Below are 27,763 nucleotides of genomic sequence, written 5' to 3'. Positions count from 1 at the left end.
TCATACGGCTTCCCCTCAAAACCCATCACAATCTTTGTGGCCCCGTTTCGGACACTCTCTAACTGCTCAGCATCATTTGTGTGTTGTGTCACCCAAAACTGCCCCCAGCACTCAAGGTGAGGCCACCCCAACTCAGAGCAGGACAATCCTCTCCCTTGCCTGGCTGGCAATGCTGTCCCTGATGCCCCCCAGGACAGGGCTGGCCCTCCTGGCTGCCAGGACACTTGCTGACTTATGTTTGACTTGCCATCAACCAGGACCCCCAGGTCCCTTTCTGCAGCACCACTCTCCAGCCTCTCATTCCCCAGTTTGTACATGCAACCAGGGTTGCCCTGTCTCAGGTGCAGAATCTGGCATTTTCCCTTTTTAAGCTTCATACAGTTGGTGATTGCCCATCTCTCTGATTTGTTCAAGTCTTTCTGCAGGACTTCTCTGTCCTTGAGTGAGGGATTCAACAGCTTCTCACAGTTAGGTGTTGTCAGCAAAGTTACTTAGTGTTCCTTGAAGTCCTGTGTCCAAGTCTTTAATGAAGATGCTGAAGAGAACTGGGCTGAGGATTGAGCCCTGTAGAACCCCACTGGATCCCAGCCAGATGTTACCCCATTCACTGTAACTCTTTGTTCCTGACCTGTGACCCAGTTGTTCACACATCACGTAGCACGGCTATCCAGCTGTGTGGACATTTTGTACAGAAGGATACATGTCTTGTTTAACATCTTAATTAATGATCTGAATAATGGGGCAGAGTTCTACCTTTAACAGTTTTGTCGATGGCACCAAACGGGGAGGAGTGGCTGATAGGCTATGGAGTCATGCCAATATTTATACAGAGTTTGACAGGATGAAGAAATGAACCAGCAGGAATTTAGGAAGTTCAACAAGTGCAAGAGTTCTGCACCCAGGGAGGAACAACCCTGGTGCACCAGTATATCCTGAAGACCGCCGAGTGGAAAGCATCTTGGCAGTAAAGGACTTCAGAGGGAAATCAACATAAGCTAGTGATGTGTCTGTGTGGTAGAGAGGGAAAGGGGTATCATGGGTACAGAAGGCCCTGTATGAAGAGGTATAAAGAAGTATAAACCTGAACAAGTTTTATGGAGGTAGAAAGGATTGTTACTAAGTGTTTTGGAAAGAGGGGGAAAAGTGGATGAAATATTACGAATTGTGAAATAAGACAATTAAAATATCTGTACAGCATATAATGACTTACTAACTGTACATTAATCGTATTTTATAAAGAAATCTAAAGAAAAATAAAAATCTTATTACTCAACCAAAAGCTATTGAACTAGAATTGAGGCTTTATTCTTTGATACCATAGTTAAATGAGTTTTTTCTTGCAAAATAAGTTTTCTAAGACAGAATTCTGCATTGGATGTCACTGAATATCTGACAAACACCACATCTGTGAGTTGTTATATATAGCTGCAGGGGTCTTTTGAATTGCTTATAGTTATTTTTCTTAAAATGAAGATAATGTTCTTCACTAAATTATAATTGTTTTTTGTATTCAGTCCCACCAGTTATCCGGGTCTATCCAGAGAGCCAGGCGAGGGAGCCAGGTGTGACAGCAAGCCTTCGGTGCCACGCTGAAGGTATTCCCAACCCACAACTTGGTTGGCTGAAGAATGGAATTGATATCACTCCGAAGTTGTCCAAACAGCTAACTCTTCAAGGTAAATGGGTGTATTTATTGTTTTCTACAGACTGCTAATGTTTTACCCATGCATGATTTCCATATTAGCTGCCCTTTTTCCATAGTTTTAAGAAAGGCTTGAAGTCTAAGCTAAAACATTTCAAGAGATGTGATGTCTTCCAGCCACTCCCCAAGACACCTATCTTTCTCCTTTCTTTTTGTTAGAATAATGATTTTACATACTGGCAGGATTACAAGTAAATACCAATATGCTCTTCTCTATTTGAAAATGTGCAGTATCTGAGTGGAGCAGACCTGATCCCAACCAGAACTGATAGGAATCTTAATGAGATTTGGGGACCTGATAGTAGAAAGGACAGAAAGAGAAACGCCTTAAATGGATGTGCTGTTTTCTGAGGGATATCAGCAGACCTCTGTGGGAGTGCAGACACTGCACACACACATACATAAGCCCTACCTCCCCGCCAAAAATCTCCCAAACCCCTCAGACCCCAAAAACCTGAAAAACAGCAACAACAACAACAACCACCAAAAAAACCCCAAACCACAAAAAAAACCAACAACAAAAAAAAAACAACCAAACAAAAAAACCCACCAAACAAACAAAAAAAAAACCACACCAGCCAAAACTAAAGGAAAGTCTTACCTTTAGCACCAGTTAATTTCTATGAATCTTCAGGGCTCAGCAAAATCAGTGGACCTGGCCAGCAAAAGATCTCCATACTTCTTCAGTCTTTCTGGTAATTTTTGATCAGCTAGATGTTACCCTGGTTTTTTCTGAGTTTCTTTATTAGCCTTTTGATTTTCATAAATGGAGTCAGATCTTTTAGTTACTGTAGAATATTAGAGCAGTTTTCTACCTTTCCCACAGAAGTAATATAAACAAATCCTTTGTTTTTCATTCTCTGTCCTTTGTTTGCATATTTCTAACCTGAAAACAATTGTAACTGACAATTCGTCTGGCCACTGAGGCTGAGGGGTGGAAACCCCAAAAAGCCAATCTTCTGCTAGACCCACAAATGTATAAAAAGTTAAAAAATAAACAAAGGGGTCTCTTCTCTCTCAGCTTTCAGCTGTGAGCTGGGATCGGAAGGACCTCTGCCTTGCGAAATCTCGTCTGCGTGTGACTGCTTTGTATGTCTCGGTAACAGCCATAGGAAAAAACCAAAATCCAGCTGCTAGTGTTCACTTCAAAACTTTCTCTCACTCATCAACAAAAACAGGATGTGTAGTTAGGATAGGACAGCCTGTTCATCTACTCAGCCTGCACTCTAAGAAGCCGTGGGACAGACATGGGAAGTGCTTCTCTGAAGTGTTCGCTTCCCCTGCAGGTGTTCTTTCATGTACAACTCTCCTGGATATTTGTGAACAATTGCCTTGTGAACACTTTCCACTATGAGTAGAAAATAATGAACTTCTTTTCCATAGCAACATTCCCTTAATTTCTCCCCTAGGGATTTGAGCCTTCCTCTCTGTTCCAAATCTTTATGACAAATAAATTAAAAGGCTTTTTCTTGAAACAAAATATATTTAATTCCATTTTCTAGCAAGGAATTATTTGAAATAAAATTTTGAAAATGTCATTACATTTTCTCAGAGATTTGTCTGAGTTAAACTATCTGTGCACTTGCTTCCAGCTAGAAGGGTGCTACACCATAAGACAATGCCCTGTTTTTTAGAATACCTACAAAGCTTTTTTTTGTGTAGTTCCTACAGCTGAACAAGTATACTATATTTAAAATTCAATGAATCATTGTTCACGCAATTATTCACATCACGTTATTTAAAAGACCTTTGCCCGTGAAACCTGGAGTATTTGTTGACATTCCTACATAATCTGACATACAATTCCTGAGGTTTCCATAAGCTTCTATATTGATGTAGGTGAAAAATATTAATGCACTTGTTTTTTCTGTTGTTACACTGCAGTCATACAAAAACAAAACAAACTACGTGCCTCTGGTTAGAAGCAACAAATTAAATTTTTTATGTACATTGAAATTTTAGCTTGTTATATTCCATGGGTTATTTTGTATAAAGAAAATGATGGTGTCTAGTAAACAAATGCTAATATTTACCTGATTAAAAAAAAAATAGTAATTTAAATATATATAAAACCTCAGATCGATATTTGGCTCTGAACTGCAAAATCAACTGAGGCACTCTGAATATCTGTGAGATGAAATAGTGCGTGTAATTCACTAGCCAGTTGAATACCTTTGGACTAATTTGGCATGCCTCCAAGTTATGAACTCAGGAATGAAAACAGTTTAATTAGTGTAAGCAGAGAAACCCCTCTGAATTTATAATCTGAAAGCACTAGCGTGTCTGCATGTTGATTTTTTTCCCTCTTCTTTCAGCAAATGGTAGTGAGGTTCACATTAGCAATGTGCGCTATGAAGATACAGGAGCATACACTTGCATTGCAAAGAATGAAGCAGGGGTGGATGAAGATATTTCTTCTCTCTTTGTGGAAGATTCTGCTCGAAAGACTCGTAAGTATTGTGAGAAGTCTAAAAATACAGGTCGCCTACACTCCAACATTTAATCAGTACTAAAACTATGAAATGTTACATAAATTAAAATGAGTTTGTGTAGATAGCTGAGTTGAAAAAATAAAGTTCAATTAATGACATCCAAGAGTCGCTGAAGGCAAATTGTGCAATCTGCAGTATATTTAGACGTAAAATGAAATCTCTGATTCTTTCAGTGAACCAACATATTTTTCATATTGCTGGTAAATTCTTGATGGTTTCCTCATGATAGATGTGTTGCATACGAAGGGAATGTGAAGGGAATAAGGAACTGGATATCTATATATGGCAAATATTAGTGTGTTTTCCAATGGTTGATGGGGGTGTGGGAGGAAGACATTTTCTTCCTGTTTGTTTTTGAGATATACCAAAAGTCAAAATCGACCCTCATGATGTGACAGTAATCATACGACGTGATCTCACCTACTGAAGTCCCCAGCAGGTCCAGAGCAGTTCCAGCCTGCCCATGCTGTCTTGTGCCTGGAATGCGCAAGAACAATGAGCACATTCACTTCTGTGTTTGGAATTGAATGTGCCAAAGAAATCAATATCACTACTAACAAACAGCGTTCTTTATCCTCTGTTAAATGGTAGTGGGATTTATAAACCCTGTTTACCTATTATTTGTCTAACCTGTTGTGGTTTTTTTTTTTTCCCTCTTACCTCACTTTGCTTAGAAAAATCCATTCCTGCATTTATACTTCACCCGCTTTTTGGTTGGTTTGATTGGTTGGTTTTGTCTGTTTGCTTTTTCTTTTGAATCTCTTACTTCAATGAATACTACATATTAGAAATACATCCAGTAAAATGATACTTACTAGTGATAGTTACTAGTGAGTGTGGTTGCATTAACTAAAGACATTTCTGATTATTTAAAAGCTTATTCAGCAGTGCCAAGTACTCGGCAGGATCCCAGGGGCAGAATTAGTAGCACTGCAAGTCTGCCTGACACTTCCAAGTCACAGGACATTGAGTTCAGTTACATGTAGGTTTACTACGCTTTAAATGTTTCAGAGGAAATCTTCCATGCAGGAAAATTTTATAATCTAAATGTTGATATCTTTACTTAGCTGCTTTAAGTAACACTAATTATAATTGTAATTTTTCAAAAGCCTTAGCATGGGGTTTTTTAAGTGTCATGAAAATTAGTGCCCAGAAATTTCTGGGAAGACACCTGAGAATAAATAATATGTTTGCTCATGCAGCATTTCTGTTAATCTGGTAAGGCAGAGTAGCTTGGCCACTTCCATTTGCCTTTTGCATTGTGTCAAAAATGTTGTGAATGTTGCCAAATTTCAAGACCCTGATGAACTCTAGTTTGCATATGTTTGGTTAAAACTTGTTTGGCCTTAGCAACAAAATATTTGTAGCTAACCACACAATTTGCAAGTGTTTTAGTTAAGTAATTTTATCTTTTGAGGACGTTATCTGCTGTGAATATGCATGCATATCCATAACAATGCAGATCACATTTTTCTGGACTTGTAATGTGATGTAATAATTTTAGATCTGCTACCTTAGCAGGATTTAGATCCTACCTTAGCAGGATACAGGGAACACAGCTTATGACAAATGCTGTAATACCTACTAGCATTAAGTTCTTAGACTGACCATTGGTGTTATGAAAAATGGAAATTAAGAAAGAATATAAACCAAATTATTTCTAAGACAATTCATCCAAAAGATATCTTCCTTTGGATGATATCCAAAAAAAGGCATCTTCCTTTCTATAAAAGGAACTTAACCTTGCAGGTTCTGTGTCATATGATGGAGGGAAGCATTTTACCATTATGTTCCTTGGCGTTTGAACATGGTTTCCCAAGAATTGATCCATGTGTACCTACTCATAAAATCCAAAGATGCATAGCTATAACATTCAAATGTAGGTGTAGTATAATTTTACATGTTAAACTCTAATTTGCTCAGAATCCCATTTTGGTACATGCAAGAAGACTAAAGTGCAAACTATTAAAAAAAAGCACTGACTGTCAATATCACTGTCACAACTACACGAACAAATGACCTTAACAGGTACACATTTTTATAGGTGCAGTTTAAAAAGCTGCTGCTGTGTTTTGTAAAAAAAATCTTTTGCAGCAAGGAATTGGTAGCATTAGAGAACTGATATCAGAAGTGGAAGGACCTCATTATTAAGTCTTTTCTGCTTTTTTTTATATTTCCCCCCAAACTCTTGTTAATACATTAAATTAGGGATAATTAGGGAATAAAATTACATAGGTAAAACAACTTGGATAGGATTGTGGGGGTTTTTTTACCCCACCCGTGCACATTGAGCACAGTGGTACAGCTGCTTTTATTTCAAGCCTGTTGATTAGGTCACAAGTTACATTCTAAAGATAGTCTCTGGTGAATGAAAATGTGGTTCCATATGATCTGATATAAAGTATTTCTGTCATTGATGACACTTTTATGAATCATTTTGCTTTTATCCTCCTTTAAGAGAATAAAACAGACACACTTTAATTTTTTTGGTTTTGTGGGTTTTTTTGGTGTTTTTTTGTTTTTTGGGGTTTTTTTGGTTTGGTTTGGTTTGGTTTGGTTTGGTTTTTTTGGTGTGTGTATGTCTGTGTTCCTCATTAGAGGGTTCCATTTTGGAAATCTTAGGGATAGTGTTTTGAATAAAATAAGATAAAATTCTAAATAGCTTGTCAGTTAGTCTGGGCTTTTCTCCTTTGTGATGTCACATAAGATAAAAATCGAAGCAAAATAACAGCATTTCTGAACTTCTATTGAGAATTTAGTGAGAACTTTACAGTTGAATTCTAGAATGTAAAGTACAATTGCATTGGCTTGAGCGTGACATAGGAAATGCGGAACATGACACAGGAAATGCAAAACATTGTTCCATTGTCAGTGCATGTATTTAATTTCATGGCAAGTTTGAAAGTCAAAGTAAATGCTTGCTTTTGTACTCATCTGACCTGTTCTTTGTGTGCATGGGAAGACTTTGGGTGTTTAATGTTACTTCACGCAAAAAACTATATTTTATTATTTTTCTGCGGAATCTCATTTTCAGTGCAATCCCAAATTTATGGAAAACTCTTCAGTGCTTTGAGAAAAAAAAATCTGTGGTGGAAAGGGCATGGCTAGTTGATTTCTCTGTAAATCGGTAATTTAAACAGCTCCTAAGAGAAAATACAATATTTTCTGGTACTTTAGACTAAATAAAAATCAGCGTCAGTTTGGATAAGTAGATTATTAAGCTAACCTTTACCTCACCTCTCTAAGAGTGCTATCATATTGCTGGGGTTTCATAATTGATAAGATTGTTACATTTGCATGTAATGCATTTGTGTGTATTATAAAGAGAAAAGAAATTAAGGCAAAGCTATACCGAATTGTGGGAAATGTGATGCTAGTAGGAAAAATAAAGTTATACAATTTGAAGTATGAATGATGGATATTAGGGACTTGTTTATTTTAAAGTTTCCAGTTTCAGAAATTTGAAGTCCATTTACCAAGAAAAGTCAATATACTTTGATGATAATGGTTCATCATCAGGATGGTAATCTGGATGGAAGTGATTGGAAAATACAGTGAAAATTCTTTGTCATCCAGATCTGTTCAGTAGATGCCACCACTGAACAGGGAAGTATTGTTCTGTCTCACACAGGTGAAATTTTGAATAGTGGATTATAGTCTCAAGGGTAGTTTTACCTCCTCTTAGCACATCAGCCTTTTTCAATGTGCACTAAAAATAAGACTTCTGAAAACGTGTTTTCATTTTTACATTGTCTTTGGTGAGAAAAATGAAGTTTGGGGCTTTTTTTAATACTTTAGCTGTGCCTTTTACCAATTAACTAGTTCTGTAGCTGTAATTTTATTTATTTATTTAACGACTATGTCCCAGCACATTGATCCTTCTTGCTAGATTTGAGAAGTTATAATGGAAAGTTCTAGTTTATATTACTTATATAAATGTCTCTTATAAGTACTTGTGATAAATGTCTACTGCTCTCTGTTATCAGATCCTGTTTAATTCCTCTGATGTTGATAATAGCAGTAGCATCTAAAATACTTCTGAATGTGAGAACTGTGCTATTTTGATTCTCTAGAGACTGCAAATTCTCTTTTTGCTGTGAATTCCATTTTCCCTCAAGCCTGCAGTTAAAGCCATTGAGAATGAGATAGCTGGTCTGGTTGATAGCTGAATAACCCCTGTGGTGACTGGTAAAAACATTCTGGGGATTAATGACCTGGTCTAAATCTCTTTGAAGACACAAGAGTCTCCCCTACTGTCATGATCCTCTAATAATACCTGAGACAGCTCAGCTGTGTTGGAAGAACTCTTTGGTGTAATCGCATTTATAAATGCAAATAGCAGTTTAAAATCTGGTTTTATTTTCATGCCAATGTATTTCTGTTTTTCAGAACCGGTATCGCATGGATTCATATATTTAAGCAATTTTATCCAACTCGGTTCTATCTTCTACATTTCACAAGACACTAAATTGCATTCTGTTCTGCCTGAATACAGATCTAATGCTTTGTTTGTCTGAAGTGTGTCCTTACAGAGATGCATATACCTGAGTCAGACATGCAGAGAGTCAAAAAATCCTCATTTCTCTTGGTATTTTGCTTTATTAATCAATTTCACTAATATGGAATAATGCTTGGTTTCCAGTTTGAAGTCAGTTTTTTCTTCAGTTGCCTCCTTGGAGCCCCTTTTTTCCCCCCTCCAATAAATTGACCTCTTAAGAATTCTCATCCTGTGAATATATGAATATTGATTGCAAATTCTCAGACACACAATATATAAGTTTCTCATAATAAGACAGTTACCTTAGTACTCAGTCTTTTTGTCCTGAGAATTCTAATTGTTTTGGTACAGTTTGTTTTTTGAAAAATGAGAACTGCTCTTTGCAGAAGTTGTTTCTTTAATGTTCTGGAAAGAGAAATATATATTTGGCAGTTTTTTCTTCCACCAATCCACCAATGCTTTGTCATTATTTTCCACTAATACCAGCAGTGGAAGTTTGTTTATATGTTTATCCCCTATATGCTATCAGACCTTACTTTCCAAATCCTGTTCCTTCTAAGTTAGGCATAGTCTGTTCTTTGTTTTCCAAGACATCTGTATTTCCATTTGGATAAAACAAAATTTAATTTATTGTAGAGATGAACTTGACAAAGTCATTCAAAAAATTTAATAAAGCTGTTGTTTATCGTTACAGGTAATTCACAGACTTCTTAGGAAATTATTTTGTATTTGTGTACAGATAACTGATAAAAGTGATTATGACATGATTCACCTGTTGCTCTGGACATGCTCCAGAAATTTCTGCTTTACCTTTTACTAATGATTTAACTACATTTTCAAATTCATTATTTTGGCAGGTTTTGATTAAATTAATATATTTTTTCCATTATTAAATAACTGATATTTAATCAGAATATTCTGTATTAACAAATCAGATGTTTAGCAAAATTATGGGTTACAAGTACAGGAATTTTTACATTACCAATCTCCTATATTAAAAAAAAAAAAAAAAAAAAAATCTGATTTGCCTGTGAACACATGGTCTTAGGTCATAATATATTATCTTACTTATTATTGTATTCTTGGTTTTTGATTTCTTACTGAATTTAATTCTATGCAAGTGTTGTCTGTTCTTTTGTCTGGGTCATATACCACAGTCTAACTAGCCTACAGCTACTTGAGTTACTGAATTTCAGGAAGTGGGGCAACTACTAGGAGCAGATATAGTGGTACTTTATGGCACTCTTAAAATTTATGAGGTATTCTGAAATGCATTCAAAACTAACAGTACCAGACTAGACATCTGAAACAACTTTCAGCAAGTATTCTATGCACTGCTTTTGGACCTGGATATTTTAAATATTTGTCTTGGCTACACATCATTTACCCTCCTTTTTAGTCCTTTGTAAGGTAGAAGGTATTCAATAAGGCTCTGGTTTCAGTTATTCTCTGCCCTGTACAAATGCAGGACAAAAATATTTATAGAAGAATATTGTGAACAGAACATTAAAAAAAAACAAACTGGTTCATAGCAGCACAATTTAAACTTTGAATAGCTCTGATGTGACAATGCTTTTCTTCTACCTTTAGCAGCGACCTGTGATGATTTCCAGGGTTTTTGCTGCTGCAGTGGTATAAAGGAATATCAGACTGCTGGATCTTCTTCTGCTAGCAGAAAAATGGGATTTCATCATAACTAAGACTCCTTTTTTTAAGGACTTCAATTTCTCTCTTCTCGTAAACAGGTTCTATAATCTAGTGCCCAGCATCCCTGCAGCAGCTGATAAAAGATGGCTTTTCATTTTCTAGCTTGTACTACGTGCGGGTACGTTTTAAGGGACTCTCAAATAATCCTTTATTAATGGATAGCTTTCTCCTCCATACTACTCGATTTACCATCATTTAAAGCACGAACGCGCAGATGGACAACTCCACTGTAGATTTCTATTGGTGACTACATTTGATAATCACAAACAAATTGGATCATCCCAAATCCTAGAAGCCACAGGCAAGCCAAAGTCATCATTTTGCTGTTGTTTAAGCACTGTTTGGAATCTGAAGAATTTAAATATAGGGTGAAGATAATTTGGCAGTGTATCTTGACAATATATTTATGAGAAAGGCAGAGTGGGCAACGTGATACTGCCTTTTTCGTTGATACACAGTAGAAAAATAATTTCAAAGAGTGGAGGAAGAAATGACAACTTACATCTGTGGAATTTAGTTAGTTAGTTATATTCCATTGAAATAGTAGTAGGGTAAATGGAATTGGTCCAAATTTCAATTTTTAATCAAAGTTACATTAACTGAATATGGAACATTCTGCATAGCTAAAGATACCAAATAAATAATTTTGTTAACTTAGAAAAAAGATAACAAGGAAGACTTTAGCTAATAGTGGAATATTTACACTAAATAATGGAGGTGGAACATATCACTGCTATATATATCACTATAATTTGATACACATATGGAGTATCAGATTACACTTAATATAGATATTTTTTTTCAAAAGAAGAAAATCTGGCAGTGTAGAAAAGAGGAAAATAAAAAATAGTCATCACTAAATACAAGTGAATGTTTTCAGAGGTAATTTTCAAGTACCTAATTTTTTTTTCTTAGCTACTAGCAAAATATTTTGACGTAAAGTAATTTTAAAAATCCTTTTGTTTGTTTGTTTGTTTGTTTCTTGATAACGTTGACAGCTACTTTGGTTGTGCTTTAGTTTCTTTTCTGTTTCAATTTAGAATAATTCTACTATATTAGAGCCATAGATCATAAAAACTCATGCTGTTCCCTTTGAAGTGAGATAATTCAGTGGGTGTGTTATTTGTTATTTTTTAAAATATTTTAATTTCTCCTAAATATTTTCAATAAATTGAGTTACAAAGGGCAGTTCAGTTTGTGATTGACTAATATGACTTCTTAGGTGTTTCTCTAAATTTTTTTGAGTCGTATGTACGCACCTTGAGGAGACAACTATCATGATAGCGAGTTATCAAGTAAAGCTATTAAGGCATTTCCAAGACCAATTTGAAAGTACTTGATCAACTTTTAATATTCAGTAGGTTTTATTCTGGTTTTCAACCACAGGCTCTTGTGTTATTGAACTCACCCACAATGACATCATCATATACTGCAAAGTAATTTATCCTACAGTTTCTTTCACTTAGTCACAAAAAGCAGAAAAGTTCTCTACCTCGTGCATGTATCTTAGGAATAAATTAATAATAATAATAAAAAATATAACTGTTCCATGCCATTAAGTAGCTCTATTTCTAACTGACTTTTTTAGGTAATGTCAACATCTTATCACCTAACAAGATTATGTGATCTGAATGCTACTGACTTGACAGGTTTATGGCCATCATAAGCAACAAGGCATCTCCACTGTCTAGAACTGAGAATAAGACTAAAAGCCTTTTGACTGTGATTTATGGACTAAATTCTCTCTGAAAAGCTTTATGCAATTTTAATAGAATCTTCCTGTCACATCTGATGCTGAATGGTACCTATTTACCTAATTTCCTCAGAGATAATTTATGCTGGTGTTTTATTTTATGGCAGAGCTAAACAAGTTTATACTTGTTGACAGCATTGTACGCAAGGACTTTATTTCAAACTTCCAAGTAATTCAGCTCATGAACCATTTTTTCTTTCTGCTTGTGTAGATTGTATTGAGTTAATGCGCTATGGGAAAGGACTTATGCATGATTCATTATAAAGAGTTATACAAAAATTAGAAAAATAAGGTAACATGTTCATACTTGAACAAAATTAAAGTGTCAGCTGTTGACTTTTAACTGATAAATAATAGTCTAATGTACATAAAGCAGCTCTTCGGCTATTGTATTAACCTAAAATTAAATTGAAGTGCATGTCACGTAAGAACAGACTGGAATTTGGATAGAATTTGTAATGACAATTATTTTAAAATATTCTTGAAGCAAGCAATAGATAACTTGAAAAAAGTGTTGGCTTCATAAATGAATTAGGTTTTATATATTTGCATTTGTATGTAAAACAACCAAATCTGAATTACTTCTAGAAGAAGAATGAAATTAAAAGCAGGTATGTGTATAACATTTTTCATTCTGTTTGATTGTGAGATCTGAGCAAAAAGTAATTCATGTCAACCTTATCTTCACTTTAAACACAATTATTTTTAATATACAAATAAGTAAAAAACTTACATGGTTCAGCAAAAAGATAGTAATTATATTATAGGTTTACCCTGTAACATAAGAGCAGGTGTTTATACATTAGAGATGTGAGAAAAGAGAGTAAGTAACATATCCACTGTCTTTATACTATGTTTAGGATTAATCAAAACAATTGACAATGGTGTTGGCTCTCTGTGAAGTGAGACAACTTATAATCTCGAAATTACTTTTTTAATGCAATTCAAGGTGCAGTAGTTTATGATATGAAAATTCTGAAAAATAATGTTGTACTACACATTTTTTCATGCTACTTTATTACATTTTCCTCATTGTCCTATTTTATGTTACGTCTACTTGTGCTCTCTTGCCATCATGGAATTGAAGGCATTGAACGAGATAGTGGCTTCCTATCAGATGGGGCAAATCTTAGAACAATCAGCTGATAGGAAACTATTGATTTTTTTTAATCAGCTGTTAATTTCTGATAGAAAATTGGATAAAATTATTACAAAATATTAAATACGAAGCTTGTTTTTTGATGAGATGAAACTTGGAATTATCAGTGGTTATATATTCGTGAACAAAAATTATTTGCCTTCCCCCCCCTTTTTTTTTTTACATGTTATATAATGCACAAAAGTGTCTTTTTGCTGGTTTCCCCTATTTTTAAACCATACTAAACTACATTTTTCTCTTAGTGCAGAAAATCATGAAATTTTTCAGGTATTAAGGTTTTAATTGATATCCATTTTGTTTGAGTATGTCTGGATATATAGCATTGCATGCTGATTACTGAAAATTTGAACAGCTAATTATAATGCCAAAAGGAAGTTGTGGAGCTGCATTTAGTCTTTAAACTCACTCAATGTCAATTTTGCAGACACACACACACACTTTATTTCCAAAATGCATTGAATGTTTCAAGAAAAGAAAAGTAGGGAGAAGAAACACTAGTTGACATAGTTGATATCTTTGAATTTGTCTGTTGAGACAGAAAAGTGAATGTAATGACATTTATTATCAATACAATAAGAAAGAGAAGGATACAGAATTTATTTGGAAAGTGATATTGCAGTACCCTCATTCATTTAGTACTAGAAATACCATGGATTTTTGCAGATGTTGTTTCCGTCCAAAGTTGATAAGAATTTACACTGCTATTAGTCTGCTGCAGAATTTCATTAATTACTAGGGACAGAGTTTAGTGAAATATGTGCAACCTATTACCATTCTACCTACACAATGTATAACAGAGATGAAGAGCAGGCATTCAGATGTTATGTTAGCTGCTCCTGATCAAAGGCTGGGGCTGTACAGAAAACCATAGAATAGCTTCACACCACAATGAGCGATTTTTATGGAGCTGTAAGTATGCTTAAAATAAAAGAAAATTAAAATCTCTTTCAAGAAAAGTTGGATTCTCCCTTGTTTTGCATTGCTGGGGGATGAGGGAGAAGAAGAAGCAATGTAGACTTATTTTTGATGACAATATAAAAGGCCCAACAACAAATGGTGTAATAAAATAGCTGCTTTAATAAAATATAATAGAAAGAGGAATATAGATAGTAAATCTTGCAACCCTTCACATGCTGGGCATTGTGAATTTCTGCAGCATGGGATTAATTGTGGATGGATTTCCCCACAGCAAGCTGTTCAGATCCTGCCAGTGGAGAGGTTCCCGCCCCCTCCCATGCTGTGGTGATTTTATCTGGTGTGGCAAGGAAACCCATATCTTCTGGCAGGTTGCAATGTTATATTTGCCATATGACCCCTGAGTGTGCAGCTCAGGTTTTTATGGGCATTCCAGCACCTGCCCTTGCAGCAGGTACCCATGCGACATGCAGGCTTCCCTGTGACAAGGCTTCATGTAGCAGACATAGCCTGCTCAAGGTCACAAACTTGTGCAGTGCAATGTCTTCTGCAAGGCTCCCAGTACATCTCCTAATACTATTCAATAACTGTGGAATCAGGGCAAGAGAGAAGATAGTATTCTCTCTCAAAACCAGAACATTTTGCTGAGATCTATCAAAAATTCTGTATTTTTACATTGTGAAGTTTACAAATGTTTGAGAGTTTAGTATAAAGTATGGTTGAGAATGTTAATTTTTGCTTAACCAAAAAGGAAGGCAAACAATATGTTCCTTAACATACTTTAGTTCTATACATCCTGTATTCGTTCCAGCCTTGAACTGTTTATCTCAAGACTTGACATCTTTCCTGAACAGAAGTTATAGGTCTGATTAAAAAAATAAGTGAGGTTTCTTGATCTGTTAGGTGAGATGGTGGCTGTTGTTTCTCATATTATATTGCATCCTTAAATTATCTATCAATTTTCTTCTAGCTGATTTGCTAATTTTAAAATAATATGTGAGGCTTTTAAAGGACTTTTATTATCCTGCCCTTTTTCTTGAGCAAAGCTCAGAATCTTGCATATCATTTAGAATTAACACAAATTAATGAGTTCTGTACTTAGCATCTTAAGTCATTTTGTTTGAACCTCTGCAGTTCCACACAGTTGCATAATTCTAATTACTTTTTATTTTCTTTCCTATGTCACCCCTAGAATAACACTGATAAACTGTAGAACATTATGACTGAATTTATGGGATCCCAAGTGCCATGTATTAAATGTTTATTTCCTCACAATGTGAAGATAAAAGTAATTTTAATGGAAATCCTCCAGACTGCCCTGGGGAAATTAATTTGCTTTATTACGTAAGAAAGACTGTGTGAGATAACACAGGTAAATACAGAATTGTGGTCTGCACCTGGAGCCACTGTCTGGGCATGTAGGGATAAATGTTGGTTCCAGAACCCATTTGAAGCTGAGTCTGGTGAACGACATAAAGGGCAAAAGAGGGGCTTCTACAGGGACATCAGCAAGAAAAAGAGGGTGGAGGGTGAATGTGGGCCTACTGAGTGGGATGGGGACCTGGTGGCAGAGGATATGGAAGGGGAAAAGTTGTACTGAAGGTTTCTTCACATCAGTCTTTTCCTGGAAGAACTGTTCCTAGGAACATGACACCAGTGGAAAAGTTTGGGAAGGAAGTCATCCTCTGGCAAGGAAGTTTTCTCTATCTGTGGTGTATAGGATCTGATCGAAACCATTTAAATGAAGTGGACTTCCACAGGTGAAAGGGCGTGGATAGGATGCACCCACAAGCATTGGGCAAACTGGCTCATGGCATTGTGAAGCAACTCTTGAAGGATCATGGTGGTCAAGGAGGTTCCTGCAGACTCTAAGAGAACCAGTGCTGCTTTTCAAGGGAAAGAGGGAGAATCCAAGACATGATAGGTGCATCAACTTCACACTGATTTCTGGAATAGAGACAGTGCATTTCACCCTGGAAACCATTCCCAGAACTAGAAGGTATTTAGGAGCAGTCATCGTGGATTTACAGAGGAAAAATTCTGGGTCAGCCTGACAGCCTTCTACAGTGAGCTGCCTTCTGGCAGGGTGGATGTGGGGGATGTTGTTTAGCATGTCCTTAGAAATCTTTTGAACACCCTCAAAGACAAAACTGTGAAGGTCAAGCTAGATGTGCAGATAGGAGGGTGAATCCAAAACTGGCTGCATTACCAGACCAAAGGCCTGCATCATATCCCAGGGCTGTTTTTTCCCATCTCCTGTCTATTGAAGTACAAATGATGTTTGGCAAAATCTTAATATCCAGGCTTTTTCTGGAGTGATAATTCCTGTTTTCACTTTCAACCTTCAGCTGTCAGCAGTTGAGGTCTTCTGTGTACCATCATAGTTTTTCCAAAGTTCTTTTTGTTTTTTTTTTTTTTAAAGCATACTAATGTTTTTAGCTTTTGTAACACTGTATTTCAATGAACCTCCCAATTCCATTATATGTGTGTGAGTAACGTATGTGTTTTCTGTGTTGAATTCCTTTCCTTTAAAGTGTTTGGGTTTTTTCAATTTCTTAAGTTCATTATTTTGCAGTATGCATTGGTTTTCAGTGATGGTGTTTTAAAAATTTTATTCTGTTGCATGATGAGTTATAAATACTTAAAATTTTCAAGACTATATTTTATTTCTATTTTTTTTCCCTCCACAAACAGGAAGAGCAATATTAGGATAATATAATTTCATTGATCTCAAAGGTCTAAAATCCAATTGTAAACAAGATGACCAAATAAAATTTATGTTTTCAGGGAAAAAAAAATCAATGTAAACTTTCAGTTGGTTACCGTGCCATCTTATACTTCCAGTCTTGGTCTTCCAAAGAGAATGGTGAACATTATACAGCATGACAATTTTGGTTGCGCTACAGCCATACAGAAAAATATCTTGTGTATATTTTAATTTTGCATATCTCTCTCATAACTATGTTCTGAAATCAAACTCTTTGAAGGAAATCATGAAAATTGCACCACCTGTCATTAATATGCATCACTTATATGCATGAAAACTGCACATGCTTTTTGTAATGAATTATAAAACACACTGTTGATAATGGCTAATGGAGTTAGGTTGGAGGGATTTAGTGGGAATGATGGAGTTTACCCTATCCCCAATAACTGCTATGGCTAATCACGATTTTGTCACATGACACAGATATCTATTGTTAATTGACTGTTTCTATTGGTTTACCTGTAGGAGTATTTTAGTGAATCAAAGGTTAAAGCATCATAATTATTTCAGAAGTGATGTGTCGCTTCTTGTTTTTCCTTGTTCATTTGTATTTTCTGTTCTTTCTTTCTCTTACATGCTGCAGTTGCAAACATATTGTGGCGAGAGCAAGGTACTAATGGAGATTACTTTTGTTCATATTTTCTGTAGTATGATAAAATGCTCATCTGTTGTTTCTTTTGATTTTATGTGTGTATCTATGTTTGTTCATACTCTGCAGCTACAGAAATTACCTACTCCCTTGCAACACTGAGGAATTTGACTTAAAAATAATTAAACTGGAAATGAATGCTATAAATGCTCATACTTTTCTAAAATGCTTTTCCTTTTTGGGAGAGAGAAGGAAATAAGCTGTTCACAATTTTCAGACAAATTTTCAAAGATATAGAACAGGAAGCTCAGATTTAAAATGTCGACCTTTAACTTTTGATTGTTGGCATGATAAAATTTCCAACCAGTCAGCCTATATGCTCTTGAGATTAATTTTCTTGTATGAATCTCTTCTATTTGACAAAATTATAATTTTAAACAATTTAAAATTGAGATACTTGTTGCTTAATGAAACCAAGCATTTTATTCTTATACTCAGAAAGGTTTGTAAATAAATATTGGGCAGGGAAGGGATGTTTGTGATGAACTGAAGGATAAATATAAATAAGGACACAACCAGGTGTTATTAACACAAAAATCATGGAAATTTTATTTTACAAGCAAAAGATAGGTATTCTGTTGCTGTAAATAGCCTGTTCTTCATCTAAAGTTGCAATTTAGGAGTTAATATATTTCAGGATAAAGAAAGTGTTTTAATTATTTCCATGGGAAGATTGATAATACAGGATAACAAGTGAATCAGGTTTTTCTGTGAATTCATGCTACAAATGGTATTTCTGTAGACTTTTTTTTAAAATTAATTTAAAGATTTAAAAACCTAATATTTCATTTGCCTCTGTATTGTAAACTTTGGCATTCTCAGTGTATTTATAAATATGAACTAGTTTTATTTTTTTTTATTCCTGTTTTACCAGTTGCTCAGCTGGTACAATCATTTCTGTGATTGTAGTGGAGCTCAGGTGTGATGGTCTTGCTCTATTGGCCTTGCAGAGTACAAATGATGTGTTTAGACTTTCATACAATTCCACTGTTAATGATTAAATTGATATGTAACAAGATTGTACTAAATTCTCAAAACTATGCTGTTCTCACCTCTTGTTGGGAATGTATCAAGTACAGTTATTCTCAAAACTGAAAACATTATTAGTATCCCCTTGATTTTTTAGATGATTGTTTTTTCAAGTCAATTTGTTTATTTCATTAAAACGCACCTAGGAAAATTTAAATTCTGTGACAAAAAAGACAATTAAAAATAATAGCTTACCAGAGTACTTATGGTAAAGATGTTGAAATTTCTCTTTGACTAATGTGAAACTAATCAAAAAGCAATTTATAGTAGCAGATTATGTGTCTCCTAGAGCATTCTCAATCTCTCCTGCATTTCTCATTGGCCAATCCTTGTGTTTCCAACAAATACTGTTACTAATTACATTGTTGGAAATATTTTACAAGAGAGCAATACCCTGACGATGCCAGTAAGCATCACCAACAATTTCACTGCTATTTTCAGTTATGAAAGTATTAACAGATAAGAAGGGAGGGATGGGTGATTAGTAGGACAGTCAAGATCGTACATACATACGCCTTAGTGCCTAGAGATATTTCTATATCAAGTGCACAAAGTCTTTATCACAACTATTTGCATCAGAAAATCTGAAAGGATTTTGAAGGTACATGTGCATTACAGTAACAATGCAATATGTAAATAAATATAATTATATTCATATATATGCAAAAAAATCCCAACCACAACCATTTTTTTTTCCTAATTTTTAGCCAGTTTTAAGTATCAGTTTAGTCTAAATAAAGCAAATCTATTCATCTATTGCTTCTGGCACTGCATTAAAAGTATGCAGGATTGTATTTAGTGGGGGGTGGGTTGCAAAATTAAGTCTTCAAAGGAATAGCTCCCATAGTTCTGAAAAAGTGGCTTGCGGAGATGATTAGATATTCATGAAGATATTTGTACAGGTAACTGTAGCTACCCAAATAAAGGGTTTTGCATCTTAATAAGTTGGAAAGGGGAATTAACTAATTGGATCCAGAGGTAAAGGCTCATTTTGTGAACTGACTTCCTTATTGAAATAGAAGAAGGAAATTTCATACTTTGTCCTTCACTGTTTCTGTAGAACAGTTTGGTTAAGTTATTATCCAGACTTTGGAAATAAAGCCTTAAAACTTTGGGCTGTTTATTAGACATAAATAATATCTGTACATTAGAAATCTTGCTTTGGAATATTGGGCACCTGAGGTGGAGGTTTTAGGAGCCTGATTTTCAAATGTCTGGATCACTTGGGGCTATCATCTGAGCTACTTCCTCACATTCTGGTATTGCTTATCCTGCTAATAACTATAATACACTTCAGCCAATGAGAGGAGGGAGAAGGAAAAATCCTGTTTCGTCCCCAGCCATGTTCACACATTCATCCCCAAGGCACAATATGCCAGTTGCTCAGCTACAGATCTCTACACTGTGTTCAATGGTACAGGCAGCCTAACATCAGCCAGGCTTACCTGCAAATTTCAGCTGCTCTTACATAATGCAGTGTCAGGCATTCTCTAAAGAGAGACCTTAACATGCTGTCTTACATAGGCTGTGTGGTTTATCTGCCAAGGCATACAAAAAAGTGCCTACTGGCCAGAGTGGGTATATTGCCCTCAGTGCACCCTGTGCTCTGAATAGACATGATGGGGAGTTTCCCATGAACCTAAGCGTGCTTCTATGTCACTCCAAATGCAGCATTAATTTCTCTCCCACTTTTTGCTAGCCTATTAGATGGATTAGATATAAAGTGAGGAAAATCCTGCTTGGAGACTGCCCCTCCTTTATTTCTGGGAAAATTTGGCCAGAAATGGGAAATGATTCCACAGGATGTATCAAAGATTACTGAATGTGTTTGTTCTGGGCATAGTCTGACAACCTTCTTTCTACCTATTACAACCTTTAAACAAATGTATTAGTTATGTGATTCCTAACAGAGAATGTATATGTGTTATGTATGTGTGTACATAAATACATATAAACATACATACATACCCAAACATGCATTCCCCCTACCCCCTCTTGATTTTCTCATTATTTTATTTTGTATGAAGACCTGTTCTCTCTCTATTAACATTGGTTTTCCCTCAGAATTTAGGATAAGCAAAATTTCAGATTCAAATTTCTTTTCCATGGGTTTCACTCCTCTGTGATCCTATACCGAGTATTGTTATGTCAAGTGACACCTTAGGTCCTGTGCCCAGGATGCATGTACATTTTTTACCATTGTAGCCAACAGTTTAGTTGTCAGAATGGTTATAGTTATGATTTTATGAGAACTATGTTTTTCTTTAAGGAATTTTATGAATATTAACTGGTCATCCATCATAGCATCCGCATAGCAAATCAACAACCGTTGTCTTAGTTGGCACACAGAAAACTAATGAGACTGTCCTTTTCTGTGGTCATGACCATGATCACAGATATTGTGAGACTTTATACTACAGATCTGCTTCCTACCTTCTCCACAAAACTTAGCATCATGCCTTTCAGCAACATTGTGGAAGAAGGATTGAATCGTTCTGTAAGCACCTATGGCCCTTCAATGTTGGAATCAATATCTGCCCAACTCTGTCTTTCTAATAAAATAAAAGAGGGAATATTTCCTTTTCTGACTGAAGTATCAAGTAAGGGTTTATAACAAAGACTCAAGTCTTCTCTTTCAATGTTATACAGAAATTATATTAAGTCCTCCATCTCTAAGCAAAAGGAAAAAAAAAGTATACATTGAGAATTTATATTAATTTGATTTCAGTGTCGATGATTTCACAAGATCACTTTTATTGCTGCAGCTGTCAAACTGTGTATTTCTAGTTCTGTATTCTTAAAGACACTGTCTTGCCAATGGAGAAAGCTGTGTAAAATTCCGAATAATGTAACAGTTTTGTTTCAGTTTTACAATGAAGGATCCCACAGGTTTAGCTGTATTACCATTATACGTATTAACAAACTGATCTCATACCAAACTGTGATGAGGTTTTTAGTTCAAGACAAGGATTTTCTTTTTTGTCATTATTTAATTTTATACATTTCAATGTGTTTTTGTCTCTAAGGTCTGGGAATTGGGAACATGTTTTATGTTTTTTATGAAGATGGCATCAAAGTAATACAACCAGTGGAATGTGAATTTCAGAGGCATATTAAGCCTAGTGAAAAACTCCTCGGTTTTCAGGCAAGTTGTTTTTAAAAATCTATTTGTAGTGTTTTCTAAATTATAGTTTTCTTTACATAAGAATTTATTATTACTAGTTTAGTGGGTTTTGCTTGATAAATTCAGCCATGACTTCTGAATTAATGAACAGATTATAATGGTTATCTCAAAATTTCTTGTATTTTCTTCTGTTAAATTCAAGCTTTCAGTCCTTCTTTTCAGTTGAATATTCCCTGAATTTTTTTGCAAACCTATTCTTTCTTTGGTTTTCTTTCTCCTTTCCCAGTCCTTTAACAGCTCTCCATTTCTGGATTTGTTGTTGGTTATTTTCAGCCTCCACCAACTCCCCACCTCCAACCCACCAGTTAAGTTCATCTTAGTGAATCAGGCATTGATTCTCTCTGTAAATATAGGATCTTTTGCAGGGCAGAGAGGTGTTAATGGTTTCTTTTTCTCCACTGGATGTTTGTCTATATTAAACTCTCATCTATCATGAGTCAAATCCCTGTCCTGGCAAATGCTCTCACAGCTTCCACTGAAGTTAGTAGAGATGATTGATGCTTCAGTTCCAAGTTAAAATTCATATAAATAGTTTCAATAACTTTCCTGTTAACATATTTATAGCTGATTTCTCCAAATTCTGAGAATTTATGATATAGTTTCCCTGAGTAGGATGCATAAAAACACTAGTGTATTCTCCACTTCCATTTATTCTTGTGATGTTTTCTCTTTACTGCTAATCAAATTGCTAGCTGACATGATGCATGTTCCCACAGGAACACTTGGTACTAGTCACTACATTAAGACTTACTCCATATGATATATCGGCTATCAAAAATAGTAACTTTTTCTCATTTAGATTTGAATGAGTGACCTTGAAATACACACTAAGCCTTGAGCTGTACACGTTGGGGTTTTTTATTTTTTTCTCTAATGCCTCAATGACAGCAGAGCTAGAGCTGTCTCAATGGAATTTGCCTCTTCAGCTATCATTATTGATGTCAAAGGCTGCTGTACTTAGCAACAAGATTTATTTTAGCATGAATAATTATGCTTTGAACAGCTAATCATACCTTGATTTGTGCTGCTTAAGTGAAATTAGGTTGACACAGCCAAAAATAAGCCAAAAAGCTTTTTATTTATGGCTTTTTAATTAAAAAACTGATTATTTAAGAAGTCTGATAAAATTTTATTGGTCTAAAATGCTGCCTACATTTTAAGGGTATTTTTATTGAAATATGGCAATAATAAGGATGAATGAGTAAAATCTGTTTCCTTTCAGAACCTTTCAAACCTGAAGTAGCATAATAACTATATCCTCTTGGGGGGGCGGGGTGGGGCAGGGGGAGTGCAGGGAATGGGGAAAGAAAAAAAAAAGAAAACCGCAGGAAATTTGGCTACTTGGTAACTTTAATATTGAAGTTTTCTTAGAAACTTTTTTTTTTTTTTTTTAATTCTCCTTTGAAGAATGTCATATATTCCTCAAGCCTCTTTGGAAAGTCTGTTTCTTCTGAATAAAAATAATAAAATAACCCAGTTCTGTCCCAGATTTTTGTCAAGTTCAGCATGTGATTGCTTAGACATAACAGCTCATGTCATAAATTGCTGGTTAGTAATTATCTTTGGCTCTGTCATATGCTTTTACTAATCAGAGATCTTGGTAGGTATGCCAAGCATATTTTGAGGTAGCTGTACATAACCTTTCCCATTAGGGTATCTCCATGATTTAGCTATTAACATATCAATAGTAAAGGAAATACGTGCTTGCTTAAACCTCTCCCATTTCCTTACACTTCCCTGAATTAGCTGTTCAAGTGAAAAGTAAAAACCAGAGAAGAGTTGATGCCAAACGGTTGCTAAAGCATAGGACCATTTCTAAGTTCAGCAGAGCAGTTTAGATAATAGAAAATGTCTGGATATTACACATGACACTCCAGTGTTCCTCCACAGGTTTCCTGTTTGTCTCTCAACAAACTTGAACTGAGTTTCTGTAAAAGAATGAGCTCAGGTGTTTTTACATAGCATTGCACTGTATTGTGAACAACATTGCAGTACTTATACATGTACATATTTAGGTATGCTAATTTTGCTAAAGGTAAATATATTTTCCCACTTGCTATATACTTGAGAACCCTTATCTAAATGTTTAATTACCTCTTATGCAACTGAGTGTCAATACAGCAAAACACTTTGGTGTATGTCTAACATAGGAATCAATTAGACCGACTGTGTTTAAAGTGAAGCAAGGGATTTAGTGCTTTACTGGATTGTCATGGATCACAGAAATTGTAAAGACCTCCTTCCTCTCCTTCCCAGAATCTCCTAAATTACTTGAATCTTCTTAATGCCAAGTGCAAGTAGAAATTTATTGGTCTGATAGGGAAAATTCTAGATGCATAGGAACAGAAATACCCTGATTTCTATTTTCTGATATAGGTTGTTGCTTAGTTAGATCAGCTTTGACAGCTGTTTGTTTAACCTGTTGTCAAATAGATTCTTAACCATGGTTCAATTAGAGTCTTTCACCTATTAAAATATCTCACCATTGTGAAGTGCTTGGGACATTTTCCTTACTAACATTTAACCTCTGTTTATCCTCTGCAAATTAATATTATCCAAAGACTTACATTCTAATTCTTATGCAAAACTGTTTTTATTTTCCTTTCACTTTCAATGAATCCCAATTAGAATAATTATTTCCAGAGACTGAGAAAAAAGCAATTGAAACAGATGCCTTTTTGACACTAACAAAAAAATCCTTTTGGCTTCAACATAAAACTGATTTTCTGTTTATTACAATAAGTGGTACATAATGGCTACATTTCAGTGAAATATACCATCTCTCATTTGAGTATAGGCTGGAGGTTGGAGCAAAATACGTCATTTCAAATGCTTAAAGTGACTACATGGCAGACCAAAATACTTTTAAAAAATACTTTTTTTAAAAAAAATCCAGTCTTATTTTTAGTAAAGAATGTCTAGAAAGCAATGATTTAATGTAGAAGAGGTGATACATAAATTCATGTCTTAAAACATGCACTGTTGCAACCTGTTGGTATCATCTTACTCTTAGGCAGCCATATCATAGCTAGACATTTCATTACACTGCCTAAAGAGTTTGACTCACATCCTGTTAAAACACTGAGGACCTTGCAGTAAGTGAAAGTTAATAAACATAGAATTTGCATTTATAAATCTGCAAGTACATGTTTCCTCTTGAGATTTTCTTGCCCCAGACTATCTTAGAGAAAAACATTCTCTAAGGATTTATTTTCCTCCATCTGCTGACTTGTTACAGAGCAAGTCACTTTTTGATTAAAAAGTCTGGGAGGAATACAACAATGAAGTAAATTAATGTTTTATCAGATGTTAACTTTTTTTTTTTTTTTCAGAGAGAATAAATTAGAAAAAAGTAAATTGCTCACATTTTAATTAGAAGAAAAAAAAATGGTGGGTTTATGCTTATATTTTAGCAAGAAATTATTTTAACCAATTACCCAACCACTGGGGAAATTAATATGGAGCCTCAGAATAACTGCCTATAGTGTAGAAGAAATCCAAACTGTCTAATCAGATAAGTGTTATATTTTAAAAGCAAGATTTTAGTTCTATTGAAACAGCCTCAGATGAATGTAGATTTGAATAACTAGAGAAATAACCACATAAACTGGTTTATACTGGGAGAAACACTCAGTTTTGAATATGAGAATTTTGGTGCATAATTTTAACAGTTACATTGGAAAAAATGGGTTTTTGCTTTTATTTTATGTTTTCATTCTTTTTGGACAAGGTGAGAATTGGCTTTGGATTACAGAAATTTATGACAAGTTGAAGAGTATTTCAGAACATTTAAAGTATATTTGTACATGTAGATATGTATATGCATGATTGTGTATATATATGACTATATTTGTACTGGTCTTACTATGAAAAAAGCTTTAAAAATATACTTCTCAGTATTTTAGACTCAGATTCAGAAAAATGTATTATCATCTCTGGATGTAGTTATAAGTGCTTAAGTTAGAGTATTTTGCTCTTCTGCTGTATATCTCACGAGGGAAGGTGATATCAGAGAAATCGCTTACTCTAATCTATATGATGCCATGTGAGGGAAACACAGATTCCTTCAGCAAATGTCAGAGTTATTTATGAACAATATATTGAATGCATCCTTGTAGAATTCAGTCCCAGAAACTCATGTAAATTAATGTAAGTCCCTGAGAGAGGACTGAAAATAATGTCCCTGTGTAGATTTGTTACGAACATTTGTGGATTCCTTGTTTGAAGATGCTCTCTCTGAGGAATAAAGAGGATGGTGTAGAACAATGTAGATGTAGTAGTTACCTGTTTAGATTAAACATGGAACTAAGACAAGGCATATTTAGAATAAATATAAAAAATAATGAGATTGGTGAAACAACCTTCCACTTGAAGTGACAATTACCCAGAAGGCAAATGACAATAGATCACTGATATGATGATTTCACATCATGTTAGACACATATTTGCATATGTTGACTTTATGCAACAATGAAAAGCATTTAGCTAATTTTATGAATAACAGTCCCATTTTTCCCATGCCTGTCATTCCTTAAAAAACCAGATTTTTAACTTCTCCCTTTGATCTTCATGGCTTTTTATTAGCTCAAATGAAATCTTATTTGTTACTTATTTCTAAGTTCTCCTGAAGTTCCTGATGATGTGCTATTGCATGGTACCTGAGTTTAGTAACCTTTCCTTATCATACGATTCCTGAAAGACCTTCCCTTTGCTGAGGTTTAAGAGCCATGTAAAAGCAAGCAGTGGCTTTCAATCTTCTGAAAAGAAACTCCCTCTTTTAAAGCTGGAAATCGATTTATTTCTTCTTTTGACATATAAAGATTGAGTGTTTTTTTTGAAAATGTAGAGGCACAGCAGGCAAAGAATGTTGATGGTACAGAAAAGTAACTGTTGAAATGCATCATCTTCTTGAAGAGCATTGCTTGGTGCCAGAGATGACGTTCTGCCACATAATCCTGTGCCTTTTAAAAGGCGTTTGATGCTTAGAAACAGAATTCTTGTTTAAGAGCTCATCATCTCTTGCTGCTCATCCTACGTTGAGTCATTATCTGCTGACATATCATAATTATTTTCACAGCGGCCAGTTATGATGTATCAGGCAGAGCATTCTAAATTAGGAATAAGCAGCAGATAAGTGGCGAAAAGAAATAATACTTATGATTTGCCCCTGTGATGCAAAGAATTTAAAATAAGAAGCAAAAGAAGAAAAGGTCAGGAAAACAAAAACACTTGATACATCCTGCACTTTTCCAAGTTGAGTGTTTTTCAGGTCCATATTTTTAAATAATTATAATGTCCATTATAGGAAAGAAATCATGCTATTTCATAAATGCAATTACCACATATAGTAATATTTTGACCAAGTAACTTTTAATTTTGACAAACCCAAGCTTTTTCTGGGAGAAAATATTCACAAATAGGTAGTAAAATACATGATGATTGGCAAGATGTTTCTGCAGATTAGGAATAGTGAGCATGTAAACTACAGTTAGCTATTTTGACTGAGAGTGTATGGTTATACATGTTATGAAATATCAGTTCACTGGAGTGAGCAGATTTTTACCTTTTTTCAGATTCGTCCTTTTGCAGAAATGGAAGGGCAGAGAGGGAAAGAATGGTAGTAGGAAGACATTTGGTATTTATTGGATTTAACACTAGTAAGACAGGCCATGAGAATGTCTCATGGCAGGAGTAGCCAAACTTCTTGATCTTTAGAGCAAGCTATCAGTACTCCAAGTGACCAAAACAGCTGATCTCTCTGACTACCGCTTTGCTCCTGTGCCACGTGACAATTTGCACCACACCACCTCCTCTTTCTCTTCATATGTACATTTTCATCTGCTCAGTTATGTATTTGCCTGGCTTACTGCTGTGTTCTCAGCTGCAGGGTAAGCCATGCCTGCCCTGT

At 35.0% G+C, this 27,763-nt stretch overlaps 1 protein-coding gene across 3 annotated transcripts in view; it reads left to right on the top strand.

Moving 5' to 3' along the window:
• The window catches only part of FSTL5 (follistatin like 5), a 423,037-nt gene that overhangs the window by 359,063 nt on the left and 36,211 nt on the right, over positions 1 to 27,763 (top strand). For 2 of the 3 annotated variants that reach the window (XM_058420632.1, XM_040065515.2), the window contains exons 9-12: positions 1,515 to 1,676; positions 4,018 to 4,152; positions 17,577 to 17,603; positions 21,698 to 21,816. In XM_058420632.1, the coding sequence (XP_058276615.1) occupies positions 1,515 to 1,676; positions 4,018 to 4,152; positions 17,577 to 17,603; positions 21,698 to 21,816 (443 nt within the window). The remainder of the gene's footprint in view (positions 1 to 1,514; positions 1,677 to 4,017; positions 4,153 to 17,576; positions 17,604 to 21,697; positions 21,817 to 27,763) is intronic. The other variant, XM_040065517.2, reaches the window with a different exon arrangement.

The sequence above is a fragment of the Hirundo rustica genome, chromosome 5, assembly GCF_015227805.2.
Source record: "Hirundo rustica isolate bHirRus1 chromosome 5, bHirRus1.pri.v3, whole genome shotgun sequence".
Classification (NCBI taxonomy): Eukaryota; Metazoa; Chordata; class Aves; order Passeriformes; family Hirundinidae; genus Hirundo; species Hirundo rustica.
The sequence above is the reverse complement of the archived record's forward strand: the minus strand, read 5'-3'. Positions and strand labels throughout refer to the sequence as shown.